Genomic DNA, 16125 nt, shown 5'->3' with positions numbered 1-16125 from the left:
TAACAAGGCTCCTCAGGCCAATTAAAATACAACAGACATAGAAGTGGTCAGGATTATATATATATATATATATATATCACACTACACTTGAACAACTGTTTTGACGTGAGCTAGATTAAGCTAAACTGTAATTTAGTTTTATTTCAGTTCTAATTAAATTATTACATATTAGAATTAATTCATGATTTTTATTAACATCAAATTATTTCTTTATCTTAACATCAAACTGATTATTATTACTTACTGTTACTTTGTAAACTCTGTTTATCCTGTTTATATAATTAGTAATAATTTATCTATTTCTTTTTCAGCTTGAACATCAATGAAAGACATAAAAATGGCCATAAATCACAACACAATGCCATGAAGAGAAACATAAAACTACTGCCATTCATCTCAATAACTCATATCAAAAGTTGAAGATAATTTTCAAACACATCTGCAGATATGTTATAAAGTAAAACATTCTCTTTCTCTCTGTTTGACAAGTATAAATGCAATTTTTAATGATATGATAGACTGGCATGCATAAAAAAACAAACACTGACTGATCACTGTACTAAAAAAAGCAATACTTGATAAAAAGTTCTTGGAGGCCATAACAGCATAAACAGCAAGTAATAAATTAAGGGTTTTCAGTTTAAAAACAGCAATATTAGCTAAAGGTGATGTCAAAGAGAAAAACTGAAAAATCAACTACAGAATAAAAGATTCACTTCGATAACTGAAATTCAAGACATTAGAAAACATCTCAAGTCAAAAGTGGAGCTATCAGTCATGGAAATTATGTGTAAGCTAGAATGCTGAAGCAACATATAAAATAAGGAAATGTAAGCTACAATGATGAAACAATTGACATCAGAGCCAAGATATGAAAGAATTAGAGTCTGACTTAAAGGACAGGATAATGTGATGCAACTTAATCAGATTACAAAAGTTACAAAACTGATTTAATTGACAGAAGAATCAGGTGTTAGATTTACTTCTTCTGTTAAAGGTTGCCGTATGAACTGTGGAGCAGTTACAAGGTAGACAACCAAGATTCCATGACAAACTAGAGCCATTCCTAGTATGTTTCCTAAAACTGCAGCTTCTGGCAAGTCCTTGTAGTTCCTAGAGAAAAAAATAAGGTCACAAATTACAAATCATTGCTGATTTACAGCATAGGATAGAAACATAAAAATGTATCACTTTTTAAAAATAAGCACAAGAAATGTTGGTATTACTCTTTAAAGTTTACAGTATTCATAAAGAATAGAACATAACTGTTGATCTTAACTTACTTGTTAAAGATTAGTTTCTCTGTAATCCCTGTCAAAGTAGATGCTAGTCCCAATATATAGATCAAAACTCCAAAATACACATGAAATGGAAGGTACAATGCTCTCCAATAAAGAGCCAATCCAGGAAACAAATATGACACAAATCCACATACAAACTAGAGAAAAAAAATATAAACTTCAATTTGTCTTAATATTCAACACAGTTCTTATTAAGTCATATCATACATAAGTAGGAACTAAGTGAATGAAATATTTCTGTGGTTTTTAATAGGATATACAGCAAAAAAATTCAACTGAGTGCCCTTTGTGATATTAACGAGTGTCAAGTTTTTAACTGACAATTTACATTTTATATGCGTACTTAGGCATAAATTAGAATTCCTAAGTGTTATTCTTGAGGACAATAGCAATAAGTACATTACATCAGCAGAAATAAGAACAGTCATTAGAAAATACTTACTCAACAAGCACACTTGCATGAATTAAAGTACATGACTTTGTGTTAGAATCATAAGGACACATAATGTTGTTGTGAAACTACACAGAAATGAGTATGTTAAAAACTTGTTTTAAAAAGTAGAAAGAGCTTAGCTGTGAACTATTTCTCTACACATACACCTTTACTGGATTTGACATGGAAATATATTTCATAAATATAAAATGTAAATTGTCAGTTAAAAACTTGACACTCGTTAATATCACAAAGGGCACTCAGTAGACCACATACTTCTACCATGCAGCACTGATCATACTTGGCTCTCAAAAAATACAAAAATGTGTCTGTATGCCCATTATTATTAATGGACACAAACCATTTTTGGCTGGACAATGGAGAATAATATTCTACATATGTCCACCAAGTTTCATCAAAATCCGATCACTTTTGACTGAGTGATATCGCAAAAATAGTGTTAAAAATTAGTCTCCATGTTAATAGATAGGAATTTTTTGGATATTTATCACCTTGCTGTGACCTTGACCCTCCAAAAAAGAATAACTTCTAAATTGAGTCATAGTCCAAATGCATACCAACTTTTGTCCAAATCCATTCAGTAACTTTCGAGAAATCTTGCTGACAAACTCACCCATAAATAGAGGGGTGAAAACATAACCTCCATTATCTTTGGTGTTGGAGGTAATGAATTAAAGAGCAGATATAAAATCCATTTTTTGGAGGGTTGAGGAATATGTAATATTGTTTATTTCACATATTATAGGAATTGTTTTAAGATGATATCTAATCCCTTTACTCATCTTTATGGAGGTATACACCAGTGCGAGTTTAACCAAGTTTGGGCCCCTTTGCTATAAACAAAATGGTTCCCCCAACCTCACCACATACTTTTCCATTATGACTTTTATCAACAATCAAATTCATAACAAAACTCACCTATATGAAAACCAACATGATGAAACTGGGCAAAAACACTATATGGAGTCTATCTCTAGCATCATGTCTCGCAGTAGGCTCACATGTTCTCAAATAGAGGCTTAATTAAATTTTTCACCAAAAAAGATAAAATTTTTATAAATGATAATGTAAATTTAATGAAAATTAAAGAGGCCAACATTTGTGGACGAATGCATCATGTCTCTGCCACACAGTCCCAACATGGCCAATTTTGACACCAGAAAACTGTGGAAAACACAGAAACATTTAAAACTGTTTATATCACTGCTTGGGACCTGCAAGAAGGTATATTTGTACCAAATCTCAAGTATGTAAGTGTGGGTAGGTTTCCTGTAGACTTTTGTGGATCTGAAGTGGAGGTACTAGTGAGTACTGGTAGCTTTATGTAGATGTCTGTGGTGGTAGTGGTGAGCATGGATAGGTTTCCTGTAGACTTCTGTAGAGATACTGGTGAATGTGGTTAGCATTCCTATAGACTTTTGTGAAGGTACTGATGAGTATGGGTAAGTTTCTTGTAGACTTCTGTGGATCTGAAGTGGAGATACTGACGAGAGTGGGTAGGTTTTCTGCAGACTTCTGTGAATTTGAAGAAGACGTGCTGTTGAGTGTAGGTAGGTTCTTGTAGACTTTTGTTGATCTGAAGTGGAGGTACTGGTAAGTATGGATTTGTGTCAAATTCTAACATGAAGATATTGCAGATAATGGGTAAGAGTGGGAAACCCATTGTCAAGCTACTGGTCTCTTCAAAGAAGTTATCCTAAAACTAGAAATAGGTGGTGCTAAGGCAGTAAGGGAGGAGTTTCAAGATAATATTGACTGTTAGGTTTGAGCATCTTCCAGGTTCCATTGGATAAGAGTACGGAAGTCCAGTATTGGTATGTTTCAAAAACATATTAGTGATGTCAAAGCTGACCATTAGATCTTCTGAGCCAATGGAAGTTTTGTTGACTTGTCAGGGAATGATTAAGAGTTGGTAACATAAATGTTGCTGTTGGTTCTGAGAGGTGCAAAGCAGGTTTTGGGCTAGTTGGTGACAAGGTAAGTCTACAGTGCATGTGATGGATCTGAGTGGAATATTACAGTTGTTAACATTAGGGAGACTAAATAGCTGTGGAGCTTTGCAACCAATAAGTTTTTATGTTGAAATGATGGAGTTTCAGTTTTTTATATTAGTTTGGCAGTTTTCTTTTCCAGTTTTTATGTTGAGTCTTCTTTTAACATATTACATTGTTCATTTATAATAATCTATAGTAGCTTGTTGTCATCAGTCATCCTTGTTTAGTAGAACATTTATTTATCCTTTGGTCAGTGCGAAGGATTACAATATTGGAGTTGACCTGGTGTTGGTGTTCTGCTTGCTGCTTTTTCTTTTCTTGGTAGTTTTGTTGGGGACTTTTGTGCTGTTTCAAAGCTGTGGGGGGTGGCAGTTCTTGGGCTTCTTTCTGTATTACAGCTATGAAGCAAATTTTGTAGGTTTGTTTGGACTCAGAGGTGGTATTTGTTCAGCTGCTTCATTGAGAAGTCTGGAGGAGAAATTATATACCAGAGAGAATCATTTTGAAGAACTGTCTTTGCTTTTTTGAATCAGTTTGTCCATTTTCTTGTCATTTTGTGACTTCATGAAGACTCTACTTGGATCTGAAGCTTCTAAGTGGTGTACAGTATTCCCTGCAGTTTTGAAGAATCTTACGTCAGTGAAACAGGTAGAACTATCCAACAAAGAATCAAAGAACATGCAGATGCAAGACTTATATTTTTTTTGTTTACTTATGTTTGTTGTAATGTTTACTTGACATACCTGTTTTGGGGTTTGTTTTATTGCTGTCTTATTTTAATTCACTTATTGAGATTACAGTATTATTATACAGTGTACCAATTTGCTATGTTATATGACTACCTATACAGTATATAAACGATTATGCTCAACGCCTGGGAATAGCAACTGGCAGAGCTTGAATTCGGTTGTTCGTTATCTGGTTATTGATCCTTTGAATAATGACTTCCTATCAGATACGACTTTTTTATCATGACAGATAGGTCAGTGGTATCCAAGAGATACTACTATATCAATTTTCAAGGTAAAGCCTCTTCAGTGGTTTTTCTTTTAATGTTACAAACCACTCAGTCCTATGAAACTTTAATTTTCATTTTAAGCTTTTATTATTAGTAGTAGTACTCAGATGTTACCTGTCAGTAGACTGATGAATTGATCTTTTCTTTTTAACTCCACAATAATTTCTTTAACTTTAAAAATAACTAGAATAATCCAATAACTGAAAAACTCTACTTGTAACATAAATATCTTACCTAACATAACTATCACCATACATAGATGTCTCTAATATCTCACCTGTAAACTAAACAGAACAACAGCTGCTAAGCCTAACCAACTGTGGAGAGAAAACATGTTGGGTATAGGCTTTACTGCCAAGTTGTGAGAGTCAAATACTGCTTTCAGTGACACAACTGTAAAGATAAATACCACCGTGTGTATTCCTGCATGGACCAGTTTCAGTATTTCCTTTCTTTCATTTCGCAGCACTCGGTACACAAGAATAGCTAAAACATAAATTATATTTCATATTATTACTGCACATGAATTTTCATTACATAAAAAAGATAATTTCTTAGCATTAATTGATACTGATATTAGGATAATTAAAAATTATTAAAAAATCATTAGAGATCAGTTTTTTTAACAATTAGCAATAAAAAATCAGTTTAATTTGAAAAATATTTTCATTAGGTTTTATAGAATAATTCAAATTAAAGGTGGTTCAAAAATAAAACTTTGTACACTGGTATTCTTGAAGTTTTTTCATACAATTTCTTTGAACAGCAAAGCTACTTTACCTTTTTAAACAATAAAACTCCAGGACCTGAAAACTGTTTGACACATAGAAGTATTAAACATTTTCCAACTTGCAGAATTAAATTACCACTTTATAAAGATACAGTTGAAATTTGCAAAGAACTGCCTTAGTCTTGATTATTTTCATTTTCAATATTTTATACTGAGGCCTTTGTCACAATAATTTTTGATAGAAGCATAAGAAACAGCATTCTTATATAAGTTATTGTGAATGTTGTCATTTGAATGGTATTTGATAAGAGTGGTTGCCTGTTTGTTGTGTGATGTCATCATTGTGACTGGATTTATTAGAAAGACTAGATGTCAAAATGTTGTGCTGACCTCTAGGCCTTTCTGAGAAATGGTTAAAGAATTTTGGTGTAGAAGGATTATTTGATTTTTCTGATTTCCCAGGTTTGCTTTTGTTCATGATTTGATGTTGGTCTCAGTTTATGATGTGGTTGGTCTGATAGTCATGTCTGGTTAAGACATGTAGATTTTTTTAAGAGTAAGTAATTTTGTGGAATGTTTGTGTTCTTTTACTATTTTCCTATTATTTTTCTTGTTTCCCCTATGTAAAAGACATTGCAAGAGCAATAATCCTTATAGATAAGTTGTTTCTGTTTAAATTTCCTGGTTGGTTGTCAACATGAGCCTGAGTTTTTAGGTTTGACATAAGCATAGATGTTCAACTAGTGGTTAATTATTCTAAGTTTGTAGCTAAGGTGAAATATAAGATAGGGGAAGAGATATTTTCGATTTTTGTTATATAATATTCCTATAGTTTGTCTCAAACTGTAGGCTGTTACATCCAAAACTTTTAACTCGAAATTCAATTTAATGTATAACAAACACTAAAATATGCATAAATTAGATACAAAAAAAGTTTTTCATACAAATGTTTTAGAATTGTTGAAAATAAAAAGCATATCATCACAGTAATGCCAAAACCATGCATGTCCAAAAGCCTAATTTCAAAGATTCGAAGATACAGGGTTTTGAAACTACAAACATTATTTCAAGTGAACTACATGGTTATGATAACATGAAAAATGTATCTTTTCTAATTGAAAGATGTATACACAGTTTTATCAGAATAAGGAGAGACTTATCCTGGGAACATGTAAAACACAAATCTTGAAAAAATGGGCTTACATGGTTTTGACGTAGATTGAAATTATTTACAGATATTTTACTAAATTTATTCAGTAAGCTTGGACTTACTTTTACTCAATTAATTAAACTATCAAGAAAAAAAATCATTCATACATTTATCAAGCCTTCCCTTAAACTCCCTTAAATTAACTGCATCCATCCCAATGCAACTGGTTCCAAACACAACCACTATGTTAGAACAATAAAGTTGTCTTAGATGAAGGTAGCTTCTACCTTCCTAAAATGTATATTCATGTCCTACCATTCTCAACATTAAGTTTGAAAAATATGATGTATAGACACTAACAATTCCCCAATCTTATTCACTTTAATCATATTCCCTCTAACTCTTCTTATTTCAAGAGAAAACAATTTCACAGATTTTAACCTGACCTCAAATGAAAACCTTCCCACCTTAGCTATCATCCTAGTAGCCCTAATCTGAACCCCTTCCAACAATTCAATGTCCTTTCTAAGGTAAGGAGCCCAAGACTAAATACAATACTTAAGAATAGCCTAAACAGTGACCTATACAATGGAGTTCAGTTAGATTTGATTAATGTCACAAGTGAGGTACCTCATGATTCAGTGTTAAAACCTTTGCTCTCTTTGATTGACATCAATAACATATGTGAAGGAATGGTAAATAAATTACTTAAATTTGGTTAATATATTAAAACAACCCTCCATTTTCTTCCACCCAGCCACTTTTCTATATGAAAAGCCAACTTATCCTTCATACTTAAAGAGATCATTAGTTTAACAGCCTTTTATGTGGAAGTTTATGAAATACTTTCTGAAAATCCAGATACACCAAATCCACACTCATACCCTCATTTATGTAAGTAACCTCTTCAAAGAATGCTAAAAGATTAGTAATGCAATCATTTCTTCTAGTGAATCCATACTGACTATCAAAATAAATATTTGTGAAATGACTTTGCAAAATTTCTTTTATCAGATTTTCAAAAACGTTTCCCACTACTGATGCCTACAATCACATGGACAATTTTTATCATCTCCCTTGAAAAGAGGAGTCACATTAGCCAACTTCCAATCTTCTGACCATTGTTCAAGGACTTACAAAAACTAGCAGCAAGTACCTCACATATCCAATCCTTAACCTCTTTCAAAACCTTTGGGGAAATATTATATAGCCCAGAAGCTTTATCATTCTTTAAAATTCTTGATTTTTTTCTGAACAAAGTTAGATATAATGTGATTATCTAGTTTTCAAAGTTGTTTCCATCTATCAACTGTTTAGGAGGAAGAATATTGTTTAAATATTCATGGGTAAATGTTGAAGAAAAAGTAGTCATCTCATAATCATCAGATATAAGTCTTCTTTTGTCATCCCCCAAACTCAACAGCCCTTCTCCCATCCTAACCTTTTGCTTATCCATAATGTATTTGAAGAAACCGTTACTATTAATTTTTACATTTTCAGCCAACCTTTTTTCCGTATAGTTTTTCAATTTCCTAATGTACTTTGTACAACTTCTTGACCTTCTATAACTCTCTAAACCTTCTATCATAGCAATCAGCTTAAACTTCTTAAATTTATAACACTCTTCTTTAATCTTATTCTTTATATCATTTGTGAGTCAACCTGGTTTTCATACTGGGACAATGTTTATTATCTCCCTTAAAAAGAAAAGTGACAATAGCTAATTTTGAATCCTTTGGCACTTGCCCACTATCCAAAGACTTAAAGGAAAATAGTACGAAGTGGTTCACATATCCAATCTTTAACTTCCTTCAAACACCTGGGAAAATATTATCTGGCCCAGGAGCTTATCATTCTTTAATTAAACTTCATAATTATTTCTTAAGAAGCTGTTTTAATGTGATCATTATGTTCAATATTGTGTCCATCCAGCAACTCTTCAGGACAAGGAATATTGATTCAATCTTAATTAGTAAAAATTGAACAAAAACTACAATAACCAAGTTATCTCATAATCAAAGGCCCACTCCCATATTAACATTATACTTACTCTTAATGTATCCGAAGAAGTCCTCACTGTTAATTTCTACATTTTCAGCCATCCTTTGTTCACATACCCCTTTAGATTGCCATAATTTCCTGTTTAGTCAATTCTCTTGATGTACTATAATCCCTTAAGTTCTCTCATCATAGTAGTCAATTTAAACTTATTTAGTTTATAATGCTGTTCTTTGACTATCTCTTATACCTTTGAACCAAACTCAGGTTTTTTCTTTACTTGCGGCCATACCTTTTTTTTATGTTATAAACATCAATTTAAACTTTACATTTCTTTGGAATCTCTAAAAAGAATGGATGCAAACATGTGCGATGTTAAACATTTTACCCACTTACACAATATAAAATCAGACTTTAAAAAATGCCAAAACTTAAATTAAACAAAACATACTAAAATTTTCAGCTGATATTACGGTCTTGGGTGTTGCTAGTTGTGAAGAGGATGCTGCTGATTTACAAAAGGATTTAGATCATTTAGTGAGTTGGGCAAATAAATGGCAAATAGGTTTTAATTATAATAAATGCATGATAATGCATGTGGGTTATCATAATTTGAATTATAAGTATAATTTGGATGGCAATAATCTTAACAGTGTTATGAAAGAAAGGGATCTTGGTGTAATGGTTGATCAGTCTCTTAAGCCATCCAATCAATGGAATGGACTGCCTTCGGATGTTGTGGAAGCAGTAAATTTAAGTGAGTTTAAGAGAAAGCTTGATAACTATATGAATGATAGGGGCTGCCTTTAAGATTTTTAAATTGTTTTTAAATTTATTTATTTAATAGTTTGAGTTCTTTTAGAGGATGGGACAGGTGAGATGGACCAATAGGTCTCTTGTTGTCCCAAAACATTATCTTATGTTATACTTTATCCACAATCTTAACTTTCATGTTTATTTCAAAACGTTTTGTCAGCAGACCATATCATATCAGTTTTCTTTATATGTCGTATGACACACTGAAACAGAAACAAACATTCTTACATATATATATTTCTTTCTGTAAGAATGTTAGAAAACATTTACCAACTATTCTGGTATTCTTTATAGTATTATTAGGTTCAATCAACCTGTGTGAAACAACTAGTAAGTTTAACGCTTACCATTTCCATATAGGAAGACTAGTCCTATGACAATGAACAGCGGGTGGTAGTTAAACTGCAAACGTGGGTCACTTTGCCAAGCAAACCCACCAAAATAATGACCAGTCCAAGCCCCAACCAGTGCCACACACAAAACTCCCACTACTTGACACAGAATAAATCCCACAGTAAATATCTTCAAGTGCCGAGACTGGTCTATGGGGGCCTCCGTTCTGTTAGGTGGCTTGGGACCACTAGCAGTACTTGGCTCGGTGGATTCTGTTTCCTCTTTGGATGAGTCTACTATAAAAACAAACTATAATTTTAATATAATAAATTAAAAGTAGCTTGGAAGTGGTCAGGTAGACAGACGGATATTGGAAATGGCATTGTTCCAAACACTTGATACATGACAAAACATTTAGTCTGTTAGATAAATTACAAATATCTCTGGTGCTTATCGTATTATCTAACACAAACATACAGAGCAAATCTGATATTCTACAGCTAAAAAAACATAACATGCTAAGCAAGCCAATGGCTGGAACTATGAATAAACAGCTAAATACGCTAAATGACTTAATTAATCACTGTGAAGAGCCATTACATACCTTGGTGACAAAATGTGATTGAAAATTTATTATTAGTTTATTTTAAATGTGCATCTGTGTATTATTGTTTATTTCTCTTCATTACAGTATCAAGTTCAGACATTTCTACTTTCAAGGGCTCATAGTGTTTTTCAGGTTGAGAGATTTTCTCAAAGATATTTTCAACAAACAAATTTTACAGAAATTCGCTTATCAGGAGGCTTCACTTGATTTACATAGTTCAATATTAATACATTAGGAAACTTCCTTACATTCAGTGAAGGTCACTACTAATACATATCAGGAAATTTCTTTTGATTCCCAGAGTTCACTACTAATACATTAAGAGGCTTTTCAGACTTCGATAATAATACATCAAGAGATTTCTCTTGATTCATTACGTACGTGTAATGAAGAAACATGAATGAAGAGGAGTTATTTATGACTAGATTCTTTTTCATGTTGGAGATTTCATCATTTTCTTGTAATGTCTTCTCAGATCAGAAAGATCCCCAACAAACTTTTAAATGTGAAGAACAAAATGCTATTTAAATATTTCTGTCCATTTTATTTGCCCATCTGATGAGTTTCCCAGAGTAGCATAGCCCAACAGCAATTTGGAAATTATGTAGGAATCTTACAGTGAATTGAATGACTCATTTATTAAGATATTACAAAACTTCCACATATATCATGCTTCACATATTCCATAAAGCTTCTGATATTTAAATCTTCCTCATATTAATATTTCTAGAAAAATACTTTTGAACTTGTATTTTATGGTTCTATTATACCTGTTGCTCTGTGGGTTGATAGTTTTTTGTTTCTAAGCAACCAACATCATCAAAATCTTGATCTTTCAGAATGCTGAATAATTTTTAAAAATTTTTTTACTTTAGAATTATGCCCGAGTCAAAATGAAAATTTCCAGATCTTATCCTGAAGGTTTCCATTTTGATTCCAACATAATTCTAAGACTGAGAATTAAATAATCTTTTATCTTAAAAAAAAAAAAGATCAATGATATAACCTTTTCACCAATGAAAGAATTCTACATGGATAAGTCAATGATTAGATTTTTTTTTAAAGTTGCTGAAGTAACTTGTACTGCAATAGCTCATTCATTCATACAGAATCTTTTTCCTGGAACACTCACAGCTGCATCATTTGTTTCCCTGGTCTAACAGATGATGAAAGTTTAAGCACCTGCACTTAATTGTGCTACGTGTACATGTAGGAGCCATTAAACCTCTCTGTATGACAAACCCTGCTGAATAATGTACCTTTACCAACATGTTGTTTTGGAAAGAACATTTCTAAGACTTGAAAAAACATTAGCATTGGGAGTTTAAAAAGATGTTTGAGGTAACATTAGGAAAACATGAAGTACAGATTGCAGTATTTCTAATGAATAAAATAATCGGAGGTTGTTTTTAAAATAATTCACCTGCCCTTTCGTTTAAGGGTTGATTTTTTCCAGTCAATGAATGAAGAGTAAAAAAAAGATAGGAAATAATTGATGGTACTGTTACATAGAATGTAAATTTAGTACACAACACTGGCAAAAAAATATATATCTAGTATAATGAAAATAAACTTATATTTAAAAAATATTTTAAAAATATTCACAAATTAACTGCTGAAAATAATGTTTAGTGAGGTAATTATTAAAATAATAACTTGCCTACTGTAAAAGTAACTTTTATTGTGTTTTGAATGAACTGCTGAAAAATTCATTGGAGTATTAATTGGAGTGTAATTTCTTATTTTTATATACATTTCTTACTGCTTGAGGTAGAAACAACAATTAAATATGTTATACTGTTTTTAATACCTAAATGTTCTGTTCTTACAGGATCTTAAGACCATAATATTTAGAGAAAACAAAAATTACATTCATACCAAATGCATCTCCTCCCTAGATATGGTACATAAATGTTTAAAGGTAGATTTAATTTCACTTTAGATTTCAGCATATTGTGATGCTGTTGCATAACATCTTTATTATTATAATTGGTTCTAGTTACAATTTTTAAAATATATTGTAGTGCTCTATACAACTAGTACTGTTCTGATTATTTTGTCTTTAGCATTGTTTTAGTAATTCAAATGCCACATTTTTTTCTAAAATCCAGAATAATGCAAGTCTAATTGAAAGAGTTGGAGAATTTCTAAAAAAAAACAGAAAAAACTTTATGATTGAAATGGTTGGAATTGATTCTGAAATTTCAACTAGAATGAACAAACCAAGAAAATATTTGTTAAGAATTCAGGGAAAGCCATTAAGCAATTAACAGGTTACTGCCTAGCATACACCTAAAGTTTAGGCTTGGATACTTAACCTATTATTTCAACTTTAAGTTCAACATTCTGATACTTTCTGCATAATTATAAGTTTATTTCTAAATAAAACTAGGAAGAATTAATTCCTTTGTAAGAAAATGATTTAAACTATGTTACAGTGACATTTCTAGAGCCAAGGATGTAAAAGACCATTTCCACCTTCCTAGTCATTAACGAAACAACAGACTTTAAACTATAAAAGTAAATAATGTATCAAACATTAAAATCAAATTTGAAAAATGTATCAAACATATTCGACAAGTAAATTAATTAACATATTTTGTTTCTTACCTAAAAGAACCAATTCTGATATTTTAAGCAATTTCTAAAATGAAAGGTAAGTTAGGATGATTATGAATTATTAGCATCTGTACTTATTGTAATGTTATTCATTCATTTCAGGATGAATCATCCAAAGAAGGTGCCATAAGCAAGTTCTGATGTATAGTGAATAGGAAAGGAGAAACTTTTGAAAAGCTTTCTAAGGACATGGGAAGCATTGCAGGTGTTCTGCACAGAAATACTTCAAATAACTGTGGATTCATTGATGCCATTTAGTGTAAAAATATGATTAGGCTGAAATAAAGAAAAAAGTACTACTTTAACTGAGTTTAAGAAACACTGTACAACTTGCTTTGAGAATGAAACTTATCATATTTACTGATACAGGGCTTGTAGTATCAGCTTAGAAGCATGGAATAATCAAAATAGCCGTCAATGACTCACCTCCTTACTCGGAAACAGAGGCGTCGCTAGGCGCTGGCACACGGGGCCCTTGCCCCGATTCTGTTTAAAAGTGCTCCGAATCATCAGTTGGTATCTTGAAAAATTAGAATGGAAAACCATCTTCTTTCCAGATGGATTTTAGGTCTTTTTTGTGGTGTTTAAGACCTGGGAGAGTCAGATGCAATCTAAACCTCTTACTTCGATCTTGACGATTGTTTAGTTCACATTCCAGGAAAAACTAGCAGAATTAATACACGAGGATCAGTGTTTGTGCCAGGATTCCTGGGCATGTACCCTGACCCCTTAATAAGGCCATGTCCATGTAGGTAATTACAGTTGTATGTTATACGGTGAATATGCTCTCTCTTCATTAGTTTTGTTCTAAAGCTGTACCGCCAAATCTCATCCGGGGGATAGAATTTCGAAGCTCTGTCAAATAGTGAAATACCATCCCTAAATTTCATCCCATCGTATCTTTCAGTGTCAGTTCACTATGTGTCCATTTTGTATTTTTTTCTTTTCACTTTAGGTTTTGATCAAATATATTTCATGAGTACTATTTCATGTAATATAATCGGCCTATTTCTCTGTATTATTTATAAAATGTGCTATTTCTAAGCCTACCTGAACAAACGATTTACACTAATATTAATAATACTTTACGTGATACTAACAGTAACATTTTCATTTGTAAAATGTTATTTAACATTCGGTTATTTATTTACAATGAAATTAAATTATCAACTCTTTATCTAATGACTTGTACTCACATAAGACTAATAGTAATAAGAGTAAGAGTTAGTACTGATACGGATAGTTGTGTATAATTTAATACTCCTACTAGTAAGCTTACTAATTTTTTTATATTAGTATTAATATTTTTAACATGTAACTTATACTATTGTATAAGTAAATATTTTTTTCATTGTGTGTTATTACTTTTATCCCTTAGCCAGCCAGTTCTATTACTCGATGTTAGTAAGAAGTATTACTACTCAAAATTATGAACTTCCGAACCTAAGACTGGTGTAAAGTTGTAATTATCAGTATAATATTTTCTTTCCACCTTGCACACACTATTGCTTTGACATTTTACTATTCCTGTGTTCACTACATAATCATGTGCCTTTATAAATTTGTTACAACTCAAAATCTATTCTAAAATAGCAGTAAAATGTAAAGTTGTAATTGCTTGAATATTATACTTTTCACTTTAAAGTTTAAGTCTAATTACACTAGTAGACCTATGCTATACTATAACACGTATGACGTTTTATAACATTTCGTCATAATTAGAGTATACTCAAATAAACTTAAGAAAAGCGCGATTTTTACTGAAACCGAAAGACCGTTTAAATTATAATATACTGTTGAATATGTACTGTTATAATCCCTCCACCCTGGAAAAGCTATAATTAACACTAACTCTTGTGACAAAACGAATGACAAGCATGGTGTACTGCTCGTTTGTCAGTTGATACTGAGTGAAAGTAGCTATAGTATTTACGAATTAAAATAAGTATACGAATAAAATTGCCCTCATAAAAGTAAACAAACAATACCAGATTTCTATTATAGTGAAAGAAATAGCACTAATATTACCTAAAATATTCTATACAAGACACATAATTTAGAAATTTGAGAGGGATGAGAGTTGGCAGACTTATTGCCCATGTATACGCATGCGCATATGTGCTATGGAGATGAGATTTGGCGGCTCACCGGTTGTATTCATACACATTTTTCGTTAACTTTATATATACTCTGAGAACTTTGTACACACATTACTCTTTCAATGCTCTTTTAGTTGTTAGCTAATGATAAGGTTAGTATCTAACAATAGGTGGCCTTAATTTATGTTTATTCCTAATGTATATTAAGAAAGGAAGCGACAGTGTTGTTGTTGTTAAAGCTATCTATAATAATTTCAGTTAACCTAACTAAATGATCTGTAGTTTGCCTGAATTTTCTAGAAACATTTTGTACCTCCAGCAGTTTTGGTGTGACTTCCAAAAAAATGGAGAGGCTAATGCTTATTATTCTTCTTAGGATTTTTCCTACACAGCTTTCCTTCCTTATGGAACATTAACATATTCGCTTGGTTCCGAGAGGCTGGGATGTAACCAGAGTTTAAGATAGGTCAAAAAGTGCAGTTAAGTATTCAAACAATCGCTGAGTACCTTTTATTGAGGAGGATAGCTTGAATGCCGTCATCTCCCTGAGCTTTTTTTGTTGTTGTTGCTTTTATTGAATGTACAACTTCAGCTATTGGTATTTCATTTATTACCGTATTTTTCGGAATATAAGACGCACCCTTATTTTGAAGACAAAGTTACAGTCGCATTTGAAACATTTTTATTGAACAAAAATTCAATTTGATACTTTAAAAATTAGTATATATTGTTCTAAACACAAAAGAGCTCAAAACATCAAAATAAGAGAATACCGTAAATAATAAAAAAAATGTTTACTGTTATTTAGTTTGGTTCAAAATCTACAAATTACTTCTATTGCTTTCACTGTAATTATTTTTTATTATTTAGGGAGCATTATAAATAGTTATCTTTTTTAAAGAAAAAAACTACTATTGTTATAAATAACACATTCAATTGAACTAAACTATGCATGCCTATTTAAATCTATTTACAAGTGGCTTGTGTATATCATATATAGATATAT

General features: G+C 31.7%; 1 protein-coding gene across 1 annotated transcript in view; it reads right to left on the bottom strand.

Annotated features, from left to right (window-relative positions):
- Window positions 1-255: 255 nt before the first annotated feature.
- The window catches only part of LOC106466106 (cytochrome b reductase 1-like), a 21388-nt gene continuing 5518 nt past the window's right edge, over window positions 256-16125 (bottom strand). The window contains exons 2-5 of the mRNA XM_013926350.2: window positions 9809-10090; window positions 5045-5253; window positions 1284-1438; window positions 256-1113 (exon numbers count right to left, since the gene is read on the bottom strand). Of these exons, the coding sequence (XP_013781804.1) occupies window positions 951-1113; window positions 1284-1438; window positions 5045-5253; window positions 9809-10090 (809 nt within the window). The 3' untranslated portion in view covers window positions 256-950. The remainder of the gene's footprint in view (window positions 1114-1283; window positions 1439-5044; window positions 5254-9808; window positions 10091-16125) is intronic.

This window comes from Limulus polyphemus, unplaced genomic scaffold (assembly GCF_000517525.1).
Source record: "Limulus polyphemus unplaced genomic scaffold, Limulus_polyphemus-2.1.2 Scaffold72, whole genome shotgun sequence".
Lineage (NCBI taxonomy): Eukaryota > Metazoa > Arthropoda > Merostomata > Xiphosura > Limulidae > Limulus > Limulus polyphemus.
This window is presented reverse-complemented; position numbering and strand designations above follow the sequence as displayed.